This window comes from Mirounga leonina, unplaced genomic scaffold (genome assembly GCF_011800145.1).
Source record: "Mirounga leonina isolate KUSES-001 unplaced genomic scaffold, KU_Mleo_1.0 Mir_174, whole genome shotgun sequence".
Lineage (NCBI taxonomy): Eukaryota > Metazoa > Chordata > Mammalia > Carnivora > Phocidae > Mirounga > Mirounga leonina.
In genome coordinates this window covers 33,477,416-33,498,521 of record NW_023270451.1, presented here as the reverse complement: position 1 = coordinate 33,498,521, position 21,106 = coordinate 33,477,416, and the positions used below count along the sequence as shown (strand labels likewise).

Here is a 21,106-nt window from a genome sequence, read left to right as displayed (position 1 = left end):
CATGACCTGAGCCAAAGGCAGATGCTTAACGACTGAGCCACCCAGGTGCCCTATCCCAGTGGTTCTAAATGTGTGGTCACTGGACCAGCAGTAGCAGCAGGACCTGGGAACTTGTTCGAAATGCAAATCCCCAGGCCCCACCCCAGGTGTGCTAGCCAGAAGCTCTGGGGCTGTTGTCAGCAATCCGTAATTCACAAGCCCTCCAGGGGATTCGGATGCACACGCAAGTCTGAGAGCTAATGATCTAGCTCAGTGAGACTTTACCTTTCTTAGATCTGTTCTAGCATGGGGACGTGGGCTGAGGGGCTCACAGTTGTTCAACACTGTGTTGTCAACACTCACAATGCACTCTTATGGAGTCTGGCTAGACAGTACTCACAACAAAGTATTTTTGTTTCTTTTGGAAACAGGTAAGGGATGTTTCAGGATCATTTTGTATGTTATGGGCCCACATATTATTGGCTCTGTTTTAGAGAATGACACAATCAATAATGATGCATTTCTGTAGAGTGCAATAATCCAAATTCTTACTAACTAGCAGTCAGGCTGTGGTCCCAATGCCGAACTTTAAAAAAAAAAAAAGTATAGGAAAACATTAGAATGAATTTATGATCAACTCTTTTAAAAGGAAATTCTTAAGGCACATTTGCTCATTCATTCAAACATTTACTGAACACCAACTTCTTGCCAAGCTATGCAGCAAAGATACACAGCTGAGTAGAACACAACCCACCTCCTTTGCTGAAGACATCAGAGACTGCAGAAATCAGCATGGGAATGGGCCTTAGAAACCATCTGCCCGGGTGGTTCTCAGTACCGTCCTGACACCAGGAGGATCAGTGATTACCCGAAACTTGCCTGCAGATCTTGCCCCTTCTGACCAACCGAGTCAGAAACTCCCGGTGCAGGGGTGGGGGGAGGCACAGCCAGCAATCCAGGTTAAGCCCTTTAGGTGATCTGGATGCATGCTGAGGCCTGAGAACCATCAACCTAGCCTAATTATATATATATATTTTTTAAGATTTTATTTATTTATTTGATAGAGAGAGAGACAGCGAGAGAGGGAACACAAGCAGGGGGAGTGGGAGAGGGAGAAGCAGGCTTCCCGCTGAGGGGGCAGCCCGATGCGGGGCTCAATCCCAGGACCCTGGGATCAGACCCGAGCCAAAGACAGACGCTTAACGACTGAGCCACCCAGGCGCCCCTAGCCTAATTATATTTTACCTTTCTTAAGTCACAGACCACTCAGAGAAGCTGCTGAAAACAGTCTTGCATATAATATTGGGTGGTGTGTACTGTGAAGTCCCAGTTTAAGGCATGATCGTGTCCAGGCCCTTATTTTACAATTAAGCAAAGTAAATACCAAGAATTAGGTGACTCACTAATTAAACAGCTAATTAATGCAGAATGCTGCCTCCAAGCTCAAGCCAAACAATCCCAAATTCATCTCTATACTCCTCTGCCTACACAGCAGCAAAAGCAAGATGTGGGAGGCAGAACACATAACTGAAGCCACAGTAATCTATGATCTAATTTTTAAGGAATCGATCTTGCCCACATAAAAATGGGACTACTCCTTCAGAGAAGGCAGGCATGGTTTTCTTTTTTAATGGCTACCGTGAGGAAATGTGTGCATTCCAAAACTCTCTCTGAAAAACAGATAAAATAAAATAGTGCAACATTTTGGCTCATTAAAAAAATAATGTTCTCGGGGCACCTGGGTCTCTCAGTTGGTTAAGGGTCCGACTCTTGATTTCGGCTCAGGTCATGATCTCAGGGTTGTGGGATGGAGCCCCGCATCAGGTTTCACGGTAGGTGTGGAGCCTGCTTAAGATTCTCTCTCTCCTTCCTCTGCCCCTCCCTGCCTCCCTTTAAAAAAAAAAAAGTTCTCATGTTTCCCATGTTCTTGCTGAAAGAGCTGGGTATTACTGTTGGTAGACAGACTGTGTTCACTTAATTACATACCAGAAAGGAACTAAACACAAAGGACAACAACAAAATGGGTAAAGCAAAATTGAATGAAAGAAGAGATAAACAAAATAACCTTGTCTGCATCCACTTCAAAGACAGGCCAAGTGACTCTCTGCTATCAGAACGCAGGAGAATGATTTATGTTGAGGAGGTGAAGGTGGAGATCAGCAAAGGCATAGGGGCCCTTCTGGGACTCTGCTAATGTTCCCTGTCTCATATTCAAGCCATAAACTATGCATTTTTATTTATTTACCAATGAATAATTGAAACACACAAAACTAAGGTGTAGAGATTTTATTTATTTTTTAAAAGATATTATTTATTTATTTGACAGAGAGAGACACAGCGAGAGAGGGAACACAAGCAGGGGGAGTGGGAGAGGGAGAAGCAGGGGGAGTGGGAGAGGGAGAAGCAGGCTTCCCGTGGAGCAGGGAGCCCGATGCGGGGCTCGATCCCAGGACCCTGGGATCATGACCTGAGCCGAAGGCAGAGGCTTAAGGACTGAGCCTCTCAGGCGCCCCTTTGTTTTTGTTTTAGGATTTTATTTATTTATTTGAGAGAGAGAGAAACAGCATGAGAGGGGAGAGGGTCAGAGGGAGAAGCAGGCTTCCCGTGGAGCAGGGAGCCCGATGTGGGGCTCGATCCCAGGACCCTGGGATCATGACCTGAGCCGAAGGCAGACGCTTAACGACTGAGCCACCCAGGCGCCCAGGTGTAGAGATTTTAAATGTGCAAAGATTAGCTCTAAAAATGTGTTTTTCATGGAAGAAATGCTTTACTTACATCTATTTTACAAGAAGAGGGTCACAGCAGTGGAGAAGCATCTATCCGGAGGGACCTTGAAGCCTACCATCTTTCAAAAGTACAGCGTGGAGAGAAGTAATTGCCATTAGCTCAGAGAAGGTAAGGTCAGAGATGTTGAATCAGCTGAGCTGAGGACACCACAGCGGCTCAAATCAGACAATTCTATAGCCAGGCAAGACCTGAGGTGTTTCCAGACTGCTGGTTTTCTTGGCTTAAAAATGAAATATTTTACTTTCCCCTACTCTTACGATTTTATAAATCGGATCTGCTGAATTTCAGAAGCTTAAACTTCCAGATCTTTAGAGGCTAACGGTTTTAAGATTTCTGACTAAAATGATATTGCCTTGAACTATCTCAAGATGGGAGTAAAATGCATTCATATGTATAAATGCAAATTCAGAAAATAAGACCACTTTGTGTTAAAAATAGTCAAATTCTTTGACCCCAATTTTTCTAATAATCATAGATAAACAAAGACTTATGGGAAAATATTTTGAATGGTTATTTTTAAAAGCAAAAAGTTATAAAATATCTTATATTGAAACATAGAGTTATAAATATGTCCCATCCATAGCAAGAACAATTATATGTATTGTGAAATCATGTTTTTGAAGAGTTATTGATGTGGTAAAATGTTACAGAATAATATTTAATAAAGAGCGGGACATAAAATTGATGTAGAAAGGACTTACTGGTTAAAGAATTAAGCAAAACCGTATTTGTAAAAATATAAAAATATTGGAAGTGCTCATCTCTGTGGCAAAAAACTACGTAATAGTTTCTTCCAAAAGCTTTTTTATATTTTTCCAAAATAAACATCCATTAATTTTTTAAATTAACAAGGTATTGCATGTTCTTTCTAAAGAAATTCAAGTATACAGAGTAAAAAGAAAATTCTCCTCCTTCTTCCAGCTCTGCCCAAGACTAATGCAGAAATAACAAATATTAGAAAACATCATTCCCTTTCTATGTATTTGTAAAGGTACATTATATAAACACAGCTTTATATAATTTTCCCCTTAATGGGGAAAATATTCTTTTTAACTTGTATTTTCCTTTAATGATATATTATGGACAACTTTTTGAGTCTACCTCATTCCCTGATATGGATTTATCATAATTTACTCTACTAGTTCCTTTCTCAGACATTTTATTTTTTTAAGATTTATTTGAGAGAGAGAGAGAGAGAGAGAGCATGGGGGAAGGGGGAGAGGGAGATAATATGCAAACGGATTCCTGCTGAGCACGAGCCTAATGCAGGGTGGGTTTGATCCTACCACCCATGAGAGAAAGACCTGAGCTGAAACCAAGAGTCAGATGCTTAACCGACTGAGCCACCCAGGCGCCACCTCTCAGACATTTAGACACAGACATTTTAAGAATGTCTCAGTTCATTCCAGTTTCATTATTTTCTTTTTAAAAGATTTTATTTATTTATTTGACACAGAGAGACACAGCGAGAGAGAGAACACAAGCAGGGGGAGTGAGAGAGGGAGAAGCAAGCTTCCTGCAGAGCGGGGAGCCCGATGCAGGGCTCGATCCCAGGACCCTGGGATCATGACCTGAGCCGAAGGCAGACGCTTAATGACTGAGCCACCCAGGAGCCCCATTCCAGTTTCATTATTAATAGAATGATCACTGCACAAATGTCTGTGGGTACACCTATGGGATGGATTCCAGAGCGGGAGTGCCGAGTCAAAGAATATGCGTTTTTTTAAGTGTTAATATTTATTGCCAAATTTTAACTCTAAAGGCCATGTGCAAAAGGAAAGAACCCATTTTTTTTTTTTTTTCACACAGACCATTGCTGATTATTGGTTTTAGGAATTTTTTCCAACACAGTAAGTAAAATATTTTATCTTATTATTTTGCACATCTCTGATTAACAGTAGGATTGGGCATCTAGACTTTTCATACTTTGCACTTTCTCAATTTTTTATTGATTTATAGATGCTATTTATGCTGTATTGTTGTTAATTCTATTATTTTTATAAAAAAACATTTTCATCTAATCTTTTGAAACTCTACTGATCCCACATACATTTAGTGTTTTTTACTCATGTAACTGTTTCACTATGGAAAAAGTTTTGACATTTTATAATCAGATTTTTTGGGGGGCTTTGTGTTATGCTTTTTCCATGCCTGTTATAAAGGTATTTCCTACATTTTCTTTTAGTGCTTTCATTGTTTTGTTTTAACATTAAATGAAGATTTGTGATCTATCCAGAAACTTTTGTCAGTTTTAAAAATACTTAAGATGCTTTTTTATTTGAGTATAATTGACACATACACAATATTACATTAGTTTCAGGTGTACAGTATGATTCAACTCAATACATTATTATGCTATGCTCACCACAGCGTGCCTACCGTCTCACCATATGCTATTACGATACCACTGACTGTATTCCCTATGTTGTACCCTTTATTACCATGACTTATGCATTCCATAACTGGAAGCCTGTATCTCCCACTTCCCTTCACCCATCCCCCACCCACTGGCAACCATGTTTGTTCTTTGTATTTATGGGTCTGTTTCTTCTTTTTGTTGGTTCATTTGTTTTTTAGATTCCAGATATCAGTGAAATCATATGGTATTTGTCTTTGTTATTTTACTTAGCTTAATACTTTCTAGGTCCATCCATGTTGTCACAAATGGCAGGTGTATATATATATACCGTATCTTCTTTATCGATGCAGGAAATCTTTGCTATTTGAGCATTTCCCCCCTCCCTCCATGCTTGCTTACCTTAAAATCACTATCGCAAATTTTGTTAGTTCTGTTTGGGAAAAATATTCTGTGCTAAAAAGTGTTAGGTATTTAGTATCCTATCATTGTTACATTTTATAATTTAGAAAATTGATCTTCTGATGTCTCCAGATTTTATTCAATAAAAGTGTTAGTTTAAAAAAACACTTGCTTGAACTGTAATTCATTTTCATTAATTGGAAAGAAGAAAATGAAAATAATATTTTCATTAATTTGACAGCAGAACATAGGGGAGAAAGAGTATTGGGGGTGTGGGACTCAGAAGATGGGTCTTTAGTTCCATCTTGGACACTTAACTTCAAGGCTTTGGACAACTCTGTGCCTTTCTAGGTCTCAGTGTGGTTACCTTTGATACAGTGGGAACAAAGTCAAATATTCTCTAACATACTTTTTATTCGAGATCCCCTAAAATGAAAGGGGAAATTGTCTTACACATTGATGTATAAAATTAAACATGACATATATAAAATAAGACATAAAAATTGACAAAATTTTTATTACAAATTCCATTAATTTTCAAAATTTTACCTTTAATAAATCTATTTTGTCAAAATATCAGATACATATTTAACTTAATACACTTCTGAAATATGCCATGTATCCTAATTGGCAATCAGCACTTACCAATTAGATGGCCAAACTTATGTCCCAACTAAAATTTTTCATTTTTTTCCATTCAAATAAACACATTAGCATGAAGTCTAGGATGTGGCTACCACTTCATAATTCTAATTTTTAGCTAGATGAAAGGGTAGCTAGATAATGGAGGCTTGTCATGTATTGATGGCCTGGAAGGTATCAGACTTTTCTCCCTTCAGGTTCCTGCTTTCCCCTCACAGGACTATTCTAGAAGAACGACGCATTCTAGAATTGTCCGCTTTGTTTAGTTCCAGGTGGTTTTCATCCCAGGGTACCATAACAGGATGAGGAGTTAATATTTTCTTTTATAAAATAGCAGGGCAATTGTGAACAGACAGACTGGAAAAGAAATCTAGTCTGGAAGAGGGGCAGTGCTCAGCAGAATTTCAAGAAAGAACAAGACATATGTACATCCAGCGGTATTCTAATCACTTCAAGGTGCTGTAAAGCTCTTTATTCCTGGCTTAGTTATTCTGTCCTTACTATTTCCTCTGTAATGAAAATGACATTCTCACATACAGATGATTTTTCAAAAGGATCTATTCAAATTGATATTTCTCTCTCTGTTGTTGGGAGAGAGAACTTGAATGCTCTAATGGGAAGAAAGGAATTAATCAAAGGCTGATGAGTTTTTAAAGGAGTCCATCATGTTACAGATTTAAGTATGTGGTTAAGTCATAGGGAAAAGATTTCCTTTTCTTCCTGAGGACACCTAGGTAATTAGAAAACTGTCTTTTGATACAGGATGATGACATGACAATGATAAAGTTCTTTATATACTTGACTTGCTGAATGTTGTTTGCCATGCATCTTCCTTGTTTCAACTCTTACTCAGAGAAAATGTTTGTCTTGGAGATAACCATTGCCCTAATAGCAACAGGGGCAGTCCTCAAGTTTTTCAAGAGTTAAGAAAGAAGCATGTAATAAACTATGAGCTTTTGCAAGCAGTAAGATGCTTCACTGTTATTACTGAGAACAAGATAATTTAAAGACTAAACTCACCTAGTGATAAACATAAACAAAGATCTATTTACATATGTACATCAATTAGCTCTCCTCCAAACAGGGAAGAAATAGCGCTGAGGAAAACATGAGAAATGTGGAACTATAAATTTATATACCTAACAATTATCAATACTATCAATTCATGGTATTAGTGCTAATGTGCATGTATTTTGGGTCGATTTCTATTTCAGTATGAAGACAAGTGAAATGTGCTACTTAATGACGGTAAAAGGAACAGGGTTGTTCCTACAGATGACAAGAAACGTAAACATTCACAATGCTGGGTGGAGAAAAAAAGCATAACAATGAAAGGTCAACTGTGTAAGAAGTCATGTGCACTAAAGAAATAAAAGCTCTGAGAATATAAGCCCAGATTTTTAAAAAGCCATTTATTTTAAAAAACTGGTTTGTCAAATCACATACACGAGCAGATACACAACTACCAAAGTGGCCCTGTTATAGACACCAGTGGGGGCGTTCACCACACAGTACCTGAAAAATACAGCTAAAAAAGAGGAGTCTGTTGAGTATTTAATTTCAGATACCTACTTGACTCCTTGTTGAATGGCTTTAAGTTAGCATATAGTGAGTGAGAGGTAGAGTCCCAAGTGTAATAGCTGATGCCTCAGGGCTCCATTTAAAAACAAAACAAAAACAAAAACCATTTCCCCCTCTGCACAAGGGAAGCCTATCCTATTTTTTTTTCTCCTTTGTGAAAACAGAAGTCAAGTTTCTCTTCTCGAATGGTTCAGCATTCCCCGTAAAAGTGTTGTGTGGTAGCCTAGGTATTGTGCTTCTTGAGCCATCTAATTTTCTTCACCTTCCGATTCGGATTCTAGGGAGAGAGAAGAGAGAGAAAAGTCAGGGTTTTTATTCAGAGATTCCTTTAAAAAATTTTTTAAAAGATTTATTTATTTATTTTGAGAGAGAGAGAGAGAGCGCGCATCAATGAGGGGGGTAGGCAGAGGGAGAGAATCATCAAGCAGACTCCCCGCTGAGTGCGGAGCCTGATGTGGGGGCTCGGTCTCACAACCCATGAGATCATGACCTGAACCCAAACCACGAGCCAGAGGCTTAGCTGACTGAGTCACCCAGGCACCTGTCCTTCTAAAAAAATTTTTATTTAGTACATTCTATGCCCAACGTGGGACTCAAACTCATGACTCTGAGTCTCATGCTCTGCCAACTGAGCCAGCCAGGTGCCCCCAGAGATTCCTTTAAATAAAGTCATGAAAGAGTTTCTAATCTGCTACCCTACCCCAACCCCCAGAAGACATTTTTTTGTCATAGGCATGCATTTACTAGGGAAGACAGACATATAATATGTGAGGGCAGTAGCAACCTCTGGCTCCTTTTTGCTTTTCAATGAATTCTGCCTTTCTAAAAATGCAGCATGCTCATAAATATTATTAGAGACTGTAATTACTTTTACTCTTCTGGGTCATCTAAAATAAACTTTTCATGCTTAGTGGGATTCACTCTCATCCATTATTCTTCCACCTAGTGCTCCCATTTAAGTGCCAGTCAACTGGTTAAGGTGCTATAAAAATCTATATAATCCCACAATGTGTAAGCCAATTTTTTTTTCCTTTCACAACAGCTAATGATTTATTCCTTTGTCCCCCATTAGAGTGGATAATTTAACAGGCTTTGTTTTCGTTGTTGTTGTTTTTTGTTTTGTTTTGTTTTGTTTACCATGTAGAACTTTAATTGCTTTAATTTCAGAAAGGAAGGCTAAGTTTGCAGGCAAGATGTTTGATATGGAAAACACCCTAAGAACTTTAGTTTTAGGAAAGCATGAAAAATCTGTGGAAGAAGTAGATACCTTAAATTAGAATGAGAAAGTGTGTGCTAAACGGCCACCAAAGTTGTTAAATGGAATCATACCTTCTTCTGCGTTTTGTAGCCACTCAACAAATTTCTTCATCTGGTCAAGAAAAACACTTTTGCCTTTGGCAACGTGTGCTTCTTTGTACCATTTCAATATTGCTTCTTCACTCAGTACATCAGCTGCAATTTCAAATCAGAGATTTCAAAGTTACTACATAAATGTCATGTTTTAAAGCAACTTTATGTCTTCTAATTTAATAGAAAGCACTCACTTTAAATATCAAAAGCTGTTATCAAAGAAATCCATATCTGAAATTTATCAAGAAGACAGGAACCAAGCTCATTTCCATATAACACAGTGCTGTATTTTGGGAATTTGATCAGCAAATACTTTAGTGATGATGATGATGATGATGATGATGAAGATGATATACATCTCATCAGGCATGATATATTGCAAGCTTATCTGTGAATCACTACCGGGACTTGGAAATCCTTCCCAGTGCTAATGTGCTGGTAGGAAAGTGGGTTATTTTGTATTTGCAAATGAATCAGCAATTCCAGCAATTCAGAACACTCTGTGTTCTGCCAACTTCACACACGTCTTGATTAAGCAGCAACCTCAAATGACTGGTCTTTTAAGGGGATTACTCTCTTAGGAGAAAAAGAAAAGGCAAATAAAACCACATAAGTAGAATGTAATAATGCTATTAATAATTAAATGTGAAGATGAGCTATCTGGGTGTATCATAGAACCAATACACATATTACTCAAAATTCTACATTTATTCTACCACTAAGTCACATGCATTACCTATAACATAATTTCCCAAATCACAAGAGTAATATTTTCCTTGTACTCCATTAAGAGAAAAACAGAGGCATTAGGTAGACTTCTTACAGGTTTCTAGTAAAAAGCATTATCAATTAACTACCCATTACTTTAAATTCTAAATTTCACAGATGTGTTGAAACCCTCAAGTTACCATTAATTTAGACTATTTAATGTTAAGAATAGGAAGGGGAATATGAAAATAATTATCTACATATTTTGCCAATGTTCCAATGGGTTCTCTTTTGGGATTTCAGAGTGAGAAATGAGATGGGAAGCAATTAAAAAGGATTTATTATTGTCCCTAATGCCTGCCCAATCCATTATAAATGCTGATAAATCATGCTAATGATGTTTTTGCAGTTAAAATAGGATTGTAACTTACAAAAATGAGAGAAATAATTTGATAGTGTTTTCACTGTAATCATCACTGATGTTTTCATAACCAAAACCTGAAGTTTTTTCAAAATTAATAACTGGCTTGGATTCAGTGGAAAAGATTGAATTGACTAAAAGTGCCCACGATTGCTTTTAGAAAATATCAAGTTTGTTTTCTTTATTTTCATCATTATATACACTACATTTTGCAAAGGAAGAAAAAAGTCTGGATTTACTCATTCATAAGAACTGGGTGTAAAAATTAAAATCAGGAGCCCTATAGAATTACTCTTAGCTTCTGGTCTTTTAGCTTCCATTTCCAGCTCCCACTCTCCACTCACAGTGATGAAAGAACTTTCCTGCCACTTGCCATCAAAGCCCAGTGTTTGTAGAGGTGAGGAGCAGACACTTCACAGCCCGAGGAAGTGACTTGTTCTTGTGCAAGGCTGGTTTGCACAGATTTCTCAACAACACTTATTGGATCAAACATGGATTTTAAAAGTCCTTTTTATATAATTTGTCTTTATAACATTTTTAAGATGCTTGATTTATTTTAAGATTTATTTTTGATAAGATGTTATTTATTCATTTATTTGAGAGAGGGAGAGCACAAGAGGGAGAGGGAGAAACAGACTCTCCTGCTGAGCAGGGAGCCCGATGCAGGGCTCAACTCCAGGACCCTGGGGTCATGACCTGAGCTGAAGGCAGATGCTTAACCAACTGAGCCACCCAGGCGTCCCAAGATGCTTGTGATTTAGATCACTTAATTTCCAAACTGTTTTGGTCACCCTCCTTATCAGTAAGACAATTTTGAGCATGTACACCCAACATATGTCTTTTGGTTTATAAATTATATGCAAGTACTATAGAACTATTACTATTATAAAATAAATGGAATTTAAAATATAACAAACACGCAGAAAAATGCTATTTTATCTCCTCACTTTAATGAACTGTGTGTGATAAAATGCTCATGCTGGAAAGCTGAATTAGACTGCACGTGAAGGTGACTCTTTGTTTCAGGTTTTCCTTCTGAAGATTGAGAGCTCATTCATGTGCTTTATTGCCCCACAGAGGCTGAAAGAAGCCATGCAACTGCTAAAACGCTTGTCAACCACAGACCCTGAATCATTAGGTAACACTTATCAGATGCACTGTCCACAGAAAATGAGACAAACTGCAAAGATGAGTTCTTAGAAGAGCCCAACTTAGTAATGAATACTTGCTGCGAAACCAAATTTCTAGTACCAGGTAATAAACAATAAAAAAGAGACAAAAGCAACTACACGGGACAACTCTGGAGGCAAAGCACAAATATCAAAAAGTTTAAGAAGAAACTCAACTTTTGTTTAGTGAAAAGTCTAATCTAAAGAGGAGAGAACTTTCTGAGGTATAAAGAGAGAACTTCCCCCCCCCGCCAAGGAAAAGTGCGAGAGGAGTTCATTAACACTGAAAAACAACAGTGTTTGTTGGGATCTCCCAGAAATGCCTGATAGGAATATAGAATATCAGTAAAAATACAGTAAGAAAAACATTCTATAAGCGCATGTAGAATTCCCTCAGATTACAAAATATTTTTCTCCATTCTATCAGGCCGAATACTGTGCGCCCTTCCTCCAACATTCCATCACTTCTCATCACCCTCTGTGTGAATCTTATTTTAGAAATGAAATGGTGACTGTAAACCTTGGTTTTCTTCTACACTCTGAAATTTAGGAAGTCAGGATCTATTCTGTTTATCATCTCATTTCCAGCATTTAATGGAAGCCCTGCCATCTACTATGCATTTCATAGGACAAATTCATCAACTTGATGAGAAAAACTACATTATTTCTCAATTTGCAGAGTTACAATTTAAATGTTGGGTTTTCATGAAGATCAAAGAGAAAATATTGTACAAGTGGTTTAAGAATGGCAAAGCTATAGGGAACATTACTTAGATATTTAAGTTAAAAACCATGTCACTTGTGGGGTGCCTGGGTGGCTCAGTTGGTTAAGTATCCTACTCTTGGTTTGGCTCAGGTCATGATGTCAGGGTTGTGGGACTGAGCCCTGAGTCAGGCTCCTCACTCAGCATGAAGTCGGCCCAAGATTCTCCCTCTCCATCCGCCCCCCCACCAACTCACGCACTTGTACACATACGTGCACCCTCTCTCTCTCTAAAATAAATACATAAATACATAAGATCTTTAAAAAATATATTTAAAAAACCCCCAAAACCATGTCACTTGGAATTTAAGAGACTCATCTTATTAGGGATATCACAAAGGGACACAAGTCAAAAATAGTTTACCTTAAGAATGCTGAGAATATATGGTAAGAGGCTCACTCACTTTTTTTTAGGATGAGAAAAGAAAGTTTCTTTCAGAAAAATATGCATGAGGAACAGAACTTAACCTAAGAAATATCTGCAAATAATACAATCCATGATAGAGGTACTGACAGTACTTAAGAAGAGACTAATATTTTTCAGATCCACATGCTAAGAATATGATACTTAGCTTTAGGAAGAAAGGAAGAAAAATTATTTTAAGAAGTGAATAATGTGATGTCTGAAAATGAGTGATGGACTTAATATTATTCCTATTGCACAGACATATAAAAATCTAGGTTTAATACAGAAAGTGAATCTTTACTAAAGGACCAATCTCTACTTTTTTCTTTCATTTCTGAAAAGCACTATCATACAGTTTATTCACTTTTATTCCCTTGTTATTTACATGTTTAAAAAAATCTTTCAATAATGGCATTCATTTAAAATAGTCAGGTTTGTCAAGGAGACAGGGGGAATCATATCTCCAAGTTTCTGTTATCCTCAAGTTCTAGAAAGACAGGGAAGGTATGCGTGTACATAACAAACAGAGAGAGAGATTAAATGGGAAAGGAGAAATTATTTCTATTACATTTTAAAAAACCTGCTTTAAAGCAAAATGTTCCTTACAATAAATAAAAGGAACCCACATCACTACATAAAAGAAGCAAACAAGATACTGTTTGATATCTATTGAATGTGTATGTGTACATGGAATTAATGAGAAGTATAATCTTGGAATATGTTACTATAGTTCACAGAATTTTTCACTTCTGGCATTCAATAACCCTTTAGACCACTGGTCCTGACCAAGTCTTGGCATCATCTGGAAATTTGTTGAAATGCAAATTTGCGGGCCCAACCCTGGCCCTTCTGAACCAGAATCCCCAGGGAATCTGTGTTTTAACAAGCTCTCAGGTGATTCATATACGCAGCAGCATTGGGACGAGAGTGCATTAATACATACACACTGTTCAGCATGCCTTTTTAGGCAGATCAAATACAGAACAAGAACATCCAAATCTGGGGTGCCTGGATGGTTCAGTTGGTTAAGCGTCTGCCTTCGGCTCAGGTCATGATCCCGGGGTCCTGGGATCGAGCCCCGCGTCAGGCTCCCTGCTCAGAGGGAAGCCTGCTTCTCCCTCTCCCACTCCCCCTGCTTGTGTTCCCTCTCTCGCTGTGTCTCTCTCTGTCGAATAAATAAATCTTAAAAAAAAAAAAAAAGAACGTCCAAGTCCTTGTAAAAACAAAAAACATACATCTCCTGGTGCATAGGTGCTTGTCAGATGAAATTAGGTCAAAGAAAAAACTACTATCCAAAAAAGGTAAGAAGCTAAACACAATAATTATTTTAATAGTAGGATGGAAAAATCGTTCCTCGTGGATTCCATGTTTCCAAGAGAAAAAAATAGTGTAATTACTTCATTCAGAAAAACAGACTATATGTGTAATTTTGTGGGAAATTATGAAATTACCTAGAAAATAACATTTAGTTTTCACTTCTCAGTGATGTATTTTCAGCTGCCATTTTACAGTTCCCTGATTTCATCTGCAAAAATAACTAAGCCAGGATAAAACGGATGTTGTCACCTTCCTGTGTTCCCTTGAGTTTGCTCATACTTCCCACAGACCTGATTTTTGATTATTTTAAAACTGACCACCTAATAAATCAAAGGCCTAAGGAAAAGCTAATGCTTCTTCTTTTTACTTCTTGGTACCCACTTCTTGGTTACTTTATAATGTCAGGTCACTGTTCTTTAGCATTTGGGGCTGAAGAATAGGAAATAACTCAAAGCAACCAGTTCTGTTATCAGTAGTTGTTGTAAGGAGCACAATGGGGAAGATGTTGGCATTAATGGTTAAAATGAGAAATGTGAAAAAGGATCTTAATAGATGCCATTACTGACAAAAAGTTGTGTGTGAGTGAAGTAAATCCAATAATAAAATGAGGTGCTCCTGCAGATGCGTCTTAAACATGTATATCTCAATTACAAAAAGATTTGGTTACAGACACTGTTTAGTTGGGTTAGCTATTAAGTGACAAGAAAGTAAATTGTGTGCTTAGACTACTAGTTTATAAACAGTTTGCTTTTCTGTAGGGGAAAATGGCCACTCACAAAGTGAACGTGAAATCTGTCTCACAGGTCTCTCTACCAGTTTACAATGGAGTCAACTATGGCCAGTGTAGACAGAATGGCCACGGGCTGGCTGGGCTCAGCTTCTCCTTGGCTGCTGGGTACCACAGGTGGGTTGGCAATATGACCTGCAGGTTTTGTTCTGATGGGTCACCTTGGGCGTCCTTTAAGCCCTAGTTTTAGGAGGTTGATATCTCATGACCATGTCCAAGAGGACCTCATTTGGATCTGGCCAGAGAAAAACACCAATTATTGAACTTCAGATGGACTTGGCAGTCAGCACGTTCTCCTATTGACATAAAAACTGTGCTGAGTACCTTAATGCCGAGAGAGTAAAGTACCACCCAAACACCCGTGGGCAAGATCTATGAATCTGAAGAATCTGGACGGCCAATTAAAACTCTGTGAGACGTTCGAACATTGTAAAAATAGCTATTAATCAACAATGTAAAATTTTTTACACTCCACATGCCCAAATTATCATTCAAAAGAGACAAATTTAAGAACACATCAAAAAGAAAAAAAACATTTGGTGATGTTAATTTGTACTTTTTTTTTAAATATTAAGTTGCCATTTAAGATTGCAGTACCTTCTAATAAGCATTTTATAATGTCCAAAATGTATCATTTCTTCAGTGCACGTCCCTCCCCCATCCCCGCCCCCCATAAAACTGCATGAACTCAGACCAAAGAATAGTCCAGGATCATTTTCTATATACTACAGGTGTAGAGATTGAGAGCAGTTAAAATTCTAATAGCGTTCATTTATTAAAGGTAGTGTCAGTTGCCACGACAACCTAATCCTTACAAATACAATGAAAAGACAGTAAAGTGAAAAATCTAAAAATAGTAATTTCATTGAAAAACAGGAGAATGGTCGGGCCAAATAATTAAAATACAAAGTAAAAAGCTAATTATTTCAGTAATTTTAGTCAGCTTTATAGCACCTGAGAAGAATATACTATAGGCAGCCTTTGGTAGTCATTGTTATTAGAGCTAACCCTTACAATTCAAAGGCAGACCTAATTACTTTTTGTTACTACAGTATTTTTCACCATCCCTCCCCACCAAAAATAATAACCGGTTTATCACCAGTCTCCTGGCAATGTGCCCAGGGGCCTCATCACGTATATATGGCATTTGCACTTTCTCTCTTCACATAATATGGCTGCCTCACTCAAACTTGCAAAAATAGCATGGACCCCAATGTCCCCTTCTGCCTCACCCCCTGCGCTGGGCCTCAAAGAGTTTCAATAAAACATGGAAACATAGTGGTAAAGCAACATGGAGAGATACCTTTATAAAAGAGAACCACAATCTTCTGAAAAGCTTTCATGAAATGGATGTTGTCGTAACAATACTCTTGAACCTTCTGGAGAAGAATCAGCTCTGACTGGCCTTGAGAGCTGAACACAGCCAGCAATGGAGCATATTGCTGGAACAGAAGTGGGGAGTAAAATCAACCATTAATTTTCATGGGAGGTACAGGGCCAACAATACTTGAATCACAGCAGAAATCTGGAGATGTGCTTAGAAAGCATTCACTTTTAGGACTATCTTATTATTATTATAACATTGTGTCCAGTCAAAATTAATTTTTTATCCTAGCATCTTACCAGATTTCTCTCACTGTACCCGCTAAAAGAAGAGACCAAATATGAAATTCTGACTTTAAAGGTGGTGTTACTACGTCTGTCTAATGGGCACTATGAAAAGAAGGTAGAGGGGTGCTTGGTTGGCTCAGTTGTTAAGCGTCTTCCTTCAGCTCAGGTCATGATCCCAGGGTCCTGGGATTGAGCCCTGCGTTGGGCTCCTCGTTCAGCAGGAAGCCTACTTCTCCCTCTCCCTCTGCCATTTCCCCCTTGTGCTTTCTGGTTCTATTTCTCTGTCAAATAAATAAATAAAATTAAAAAAAAAAAAAAAAAAAAGAAGGTAGAGTGAGGCCTTGGAGTGGCCAGATTAGTATTGGTGGAGTGTGGGGTTCTCTTTCCCCAGACATCCCAGACCCGCCCCTGCCCCGCCCCAGGTCATCTTTGTGGTTTTGTTCCTATTATTCCCTTTGTCCCAACTGTCCTTTGTTTCTAGTCACTGATGTACAGCCACTGTTTTCTCTTAAGACTTAACACAGTTCAACACGAATCTCCTCCGAGGAGCCTTCCCAGATCAACTTGACCTGCAGATTTTACTCACTGCTGTGTTTCTTTCTTTCTTTTTTTAAAGATTTTCTTTGTCAGAGAGAGAGAGAGAGAGCACAAGCAGGAGGAGTGGCAGGCAGAGGGAGAGGGAGAGGGAGAAGCAGGCTGCTTGCTGAGCAGGGAACCCAATGCGGGACTCAATCCCAGGACCCTGGGATCATGACCTGAGCAGAAGGCAGACGCTTAACTGACTGAGCCACCCAGGCATCCCATCACTGCTCTGTTCTAAATGCTGAGAGTTATCTTTAATTTATATTCTACCTAGTTCCTACTAGGTAGTCTTTGACTTATCAGTTCAAATGTAAACTCTGTAGGAAGGATCTAAGTCTTTCACTCACCTTAATATAGTTTTATAGGGAGACAACAATAAGAGCAAAAAGATGTATCCATGCACAAAAACATGCAATTTACACAATGAATTGATTTCTTCCACCACTCAGATACTTTTCAAATTCTAATACCAATCTGTAGTGTACTTAAAAATATTACCAAGAATTTTTGTCATGTAGAATGAAAAAAAACCAAAAAACAATAGTTAGACCATATTTCTTTTTCACTTTAAATACTGAATATATGATTAGTCTGTGAATTTTTAGACATTGTGTTTATTTTTTTTTAAAGATGTTTTAATTTATTTATTTGAGAGACAGAGAGATACCATGAGCAGGGGAAAGGGCAGAGGGAGAAACAGACTCCCCGCTGAGCAAGGAGCCTGACTCGGGGCTCCATCCCAGGCCCTTGGATCATGACCCGAGCCGAGGGCAGACGCTTAAGCAACTGAGCCACCCAGGTGCCCGACGCTGTATTTAGTAAGAACTTACTCTACAATATATTTCATAGGCTCTTACATCTGAGACATTTTAGGTAGTGGCAAATTTGAAAAAACAAAAACAAAAAAACAAAAAAAAACTAACAACAAAAAAACCAAAACACCAGGAAATCTATCTTTGGCCTAAACCTGGGTGAACTGCAGCTAGAATGCACGTGTCATGCATACAGTTAAGAGCTGCAATTGATCTGCAGCCAAGACTGTTCCCTGTTGACCCTGTACCTTCAGGTGCTTAAGGGCCTGCTCTGCAACCAGTTCTTCCTTCTTGTTCCATTCAACGGCATTCATTATACAGGTCCACAGAAGTCCAATCACTGCTGTCTCCGGAAGATCATTCCTCTTCATTTCTTCTTTAACATAGAGCACCACCTACATTTCATGGAGAAGGGGGTCAGAGAGTAACAGGCAGATGGGAGTTTCCCTCTCACTGTGCCTGGTTAGTAAAAGGCTTTGGGTGGATAAATATTCAGCTCTGTCCCTCCTTTCCTGGTACCTATTCTCATATTACAAGAGGGAGGAAAAACACAATGATTTGTTCTCAAAGCACATTTATATTTAGTCCAAAAATTAATAGGTTCGGCTCTGGCCAGGAGATGCTAGGGAAGAGGAAATAAGAGGGAATCTTTGTTTCTGAGAAGGTAATTCTTTTACTTGCAGCAACCCCTCTGGGTCCCACAGAGCCGATTACTTGAGCCGGTTTGATTCCCTGGGCTTTCAACAAGGCAACGGAGCTGTGAATCTTTACCTCAGACTCTCAACTTTAAACCCCTTGATGAATAATGGCTTGGGTTTGTCCAAGTCCATTCACCACAATTTATTCCTTAATGATTACTTTTGATGACCCTCATGCCCCATGTGAATAAACTGTCAAGTGCAAAGGCAATGTTTTTTATATGATACATATCAATGCAGCAACTCTGGACAGGTTATTTTCCAATTTATCCTCAAATCTGATGGCATGGAATAAAAGGTCTGCCCAGCTTAATATATTTTATATCAAACTTGTTTGGAGAAATTTTTTTTCCTTTTGAAATACAATCACAAAGACAGGTTAGGTCCTCATAAGTGATTAAACACCATAATCTATGTCAAGGATACTATTACTTTGTGAATAGCACAACTCCTCCCCGCTCCTTGCTCGCTTGTGAAAAGACATCGTTTTCGTCCCCCCTGGCCTGGGATACAGAGGTGTCAGGAACGGGTTAAGTGACGTTCGAGAACAGAAGGAACTGGGAAGTCCCAGTGCCTGAGCTGGCTGAAGAAAGCTGCAAAGACAGGTGACACCTTTGTGTCCAGAAGCATCACAGTGTTTTTTGGTTTTGCTTTTTTTTTTCCCTCCATGGAAAATCATGTTCAAGTTCTTGCTTGGAAAATGTTACTCAATATATTGCTGACCTTACTGCCATGAGACTTAGAAATATTTTTTGTCCCAACACCTCCATCTGCTGGATAGCATCGGTCTGGAATTCTCCATTCAAACCACGTAAGGTGCCGTGTGGGGCTTAGAGCATGCAGAGTGCTAAGGGTTTGGGACTTGGAAGCAAATGGCAAAAGGAAAGGACTTGATTTAATTTTGGATTAGCATGTAAAAATGTTAAAGTTCAAATAGGAAGTTTTCTGTAGACAGGAGTTTTTTAAAAAATTAAAAAGATACAGTCATAGCTCTATGAACTACTGTTATAAAAAAATGTAGTATTTATATTTACAGGAATACCCAGCTACAGTGAATGTGATCCAACAAGCCACTGGTCCAACTGGTCTTTTCCCATGATATGAATTCAAAAACCATCAAAATTTGTCTTAAAATTAAAAAAAAAGAAAAAACTCTACATATTCATACACGGTGATCCATGAAATACCCAGTGTTGATTTCAAACACTAACCATATACTTAACCATATTATATTATCTGTGATAAAATGGAAAAACCACCATATAATGGTGTATACTGATAGTGGATGGCAACTCTATCTGGTAGATGAACTATTTTTTTTTTTTTTTAAGATTTTATTTATTTGAGAGAGAGAGAATGAGAGACAGACAGCATGAGAGGGAGGAGGGTCAGAGGGAGAAGCAGACTCCCTGCTGAGCTGGGAGCCCGATGTGGGACTCGATCCCGGGACTCCAGGATCATGACCTGAGCCGAAGGCAGTCATTTAACCAACTGAGCCACCCAGGCGCCCAGATGAACTATTTTTATTTTGCTCATCACAGTCACCAGATAAAATACATCAACTGTGTGGAAATGACCATTCATTTCTGGAACATGCTAGAGGATTCTCAATCAAAACTTTGACACTGAGCTAGTTTAAATGGTATACACAAGTACACAAAGTTCACATTAAGTAGACAAATGGAGGTCTCCTTTAGGAAGGTCAAGCCTGTGCGACACACACTATTCCTCTCATGCATGGGTTTTGTGGTGATGGAAGCTGATGGTTTCCCACCTCCTTGATTGGGCATTCCTGAGAAAGACGCTCCTGCAGCTCCTTCTGCAGTTCCTTCCTGGTGCCCAGGGACTGCTGGACGCGGAGGAAGTCAGAAAGCTCCTTCAGGCCTGCGTCGGTAAAGTATTTAGCAAAATGATCCACGCTCTGCCTATTAACTGGAAAGAGCTCCTGAAAGACAAAAGGAAGAAGACTGTTACACAAAAAAACCATTCAAATTTCAGCACGCCTAAAGGACAACATTTTCGTATTAAAACAGCACTTAGATGGGGCGCCTGGATGGCTCAGTCCTTAAACATCTGCCTTTGTTAAGCGTCTGCTTTCGGCTCAGGTCATGATCCTGCTGTCCTGGGATCAAGGCCCGCATCGGGCTCCCTGCTCCGCGGGAAGCCTGCTTCTCCCTCTCCCACTCCCCCTGCTTGTGTTCCCTCTCTCGCTGTGTCTCTCTCTGTCAAATAAATAAATAAAATCTTAAAAAAAACACAGAAAAACAAAAAGCAGCACTTAGAATATCTCGTATTTGGAACACGAGAACAGAGAATGATTGTCAAAAGAATAAATCTTGGGTATATTTTTTGAGCATTCGCTAAGCACCTTCTAAAATTAGGCAGTTTTACAGAGAAAGCGAAAAAAATGCTAAACAACTTACATAAACTGGCTTCACCCATTTTGAACCATTATTTATTTTTTTTCCACTTTAATCAGAGTGTAGCTGTATGAATACAAAAGTAATCTTGCTAAATTAAATGCAAATAACATGATAACTTATGAGTTAATAGACAAAAGTCAGTTTTAATAATGCTGAGATAACTTGAGATAACATTAGAGAAACAACATTGACTATTACCTCAAGAACCTCTATTCACATTCTGAGAAAATGCTATTATTCTAATACTAGCTTGGAGCTAAAGAGAATTTTTTCTTATCTGTTAATGATGGTGGCTCTAAATGAAGTCACAGT

General features: G+C 38.6%; 1 protein-coding gene across 3 annotated transcripts in view; it reads right to left on the bottom strand.

Annotated features, from left to right (window-relative positions):
- Positions 1-6,294: 6,294 nt before the first annotated feature.
- Positions 6,295-21,106, bottom strand: part of BZW2 (basic leucine zipper and W2 domains 2) — a 64,221-nt gene continuing 49,409 nt past the window's right edge. For all 3 annotated transcript variants that reach the window (XM_035020676.1, XM_035020674.1, XM_035020677.1), the window contains 5 exons: positions 20,146-20,316; positions 17,922-18,068; positions 15,972-16,110; positions 9,077-9,199; positions 6,295-8,024 (listed from right to left, as the gene is read on the bottom strand). In XM_035020676.1, the coding sequence (XP_034876567.1) occupies positions 7,996-8,024; positions 9,077-9,199; positions 15,972-16,110; positions 17,922-18,068; positions 20,146-20,316 (609 nt within the window). In that variant the 3' untranslated portion in view covers positions 6,295-7,995. The remainder of the gene's footprint in view (positions 8,025-9,076; positions 9,200-15,971; positions 16,111-17,921; positions 18,069-20,145; positions 20,317-21,106) is intronic.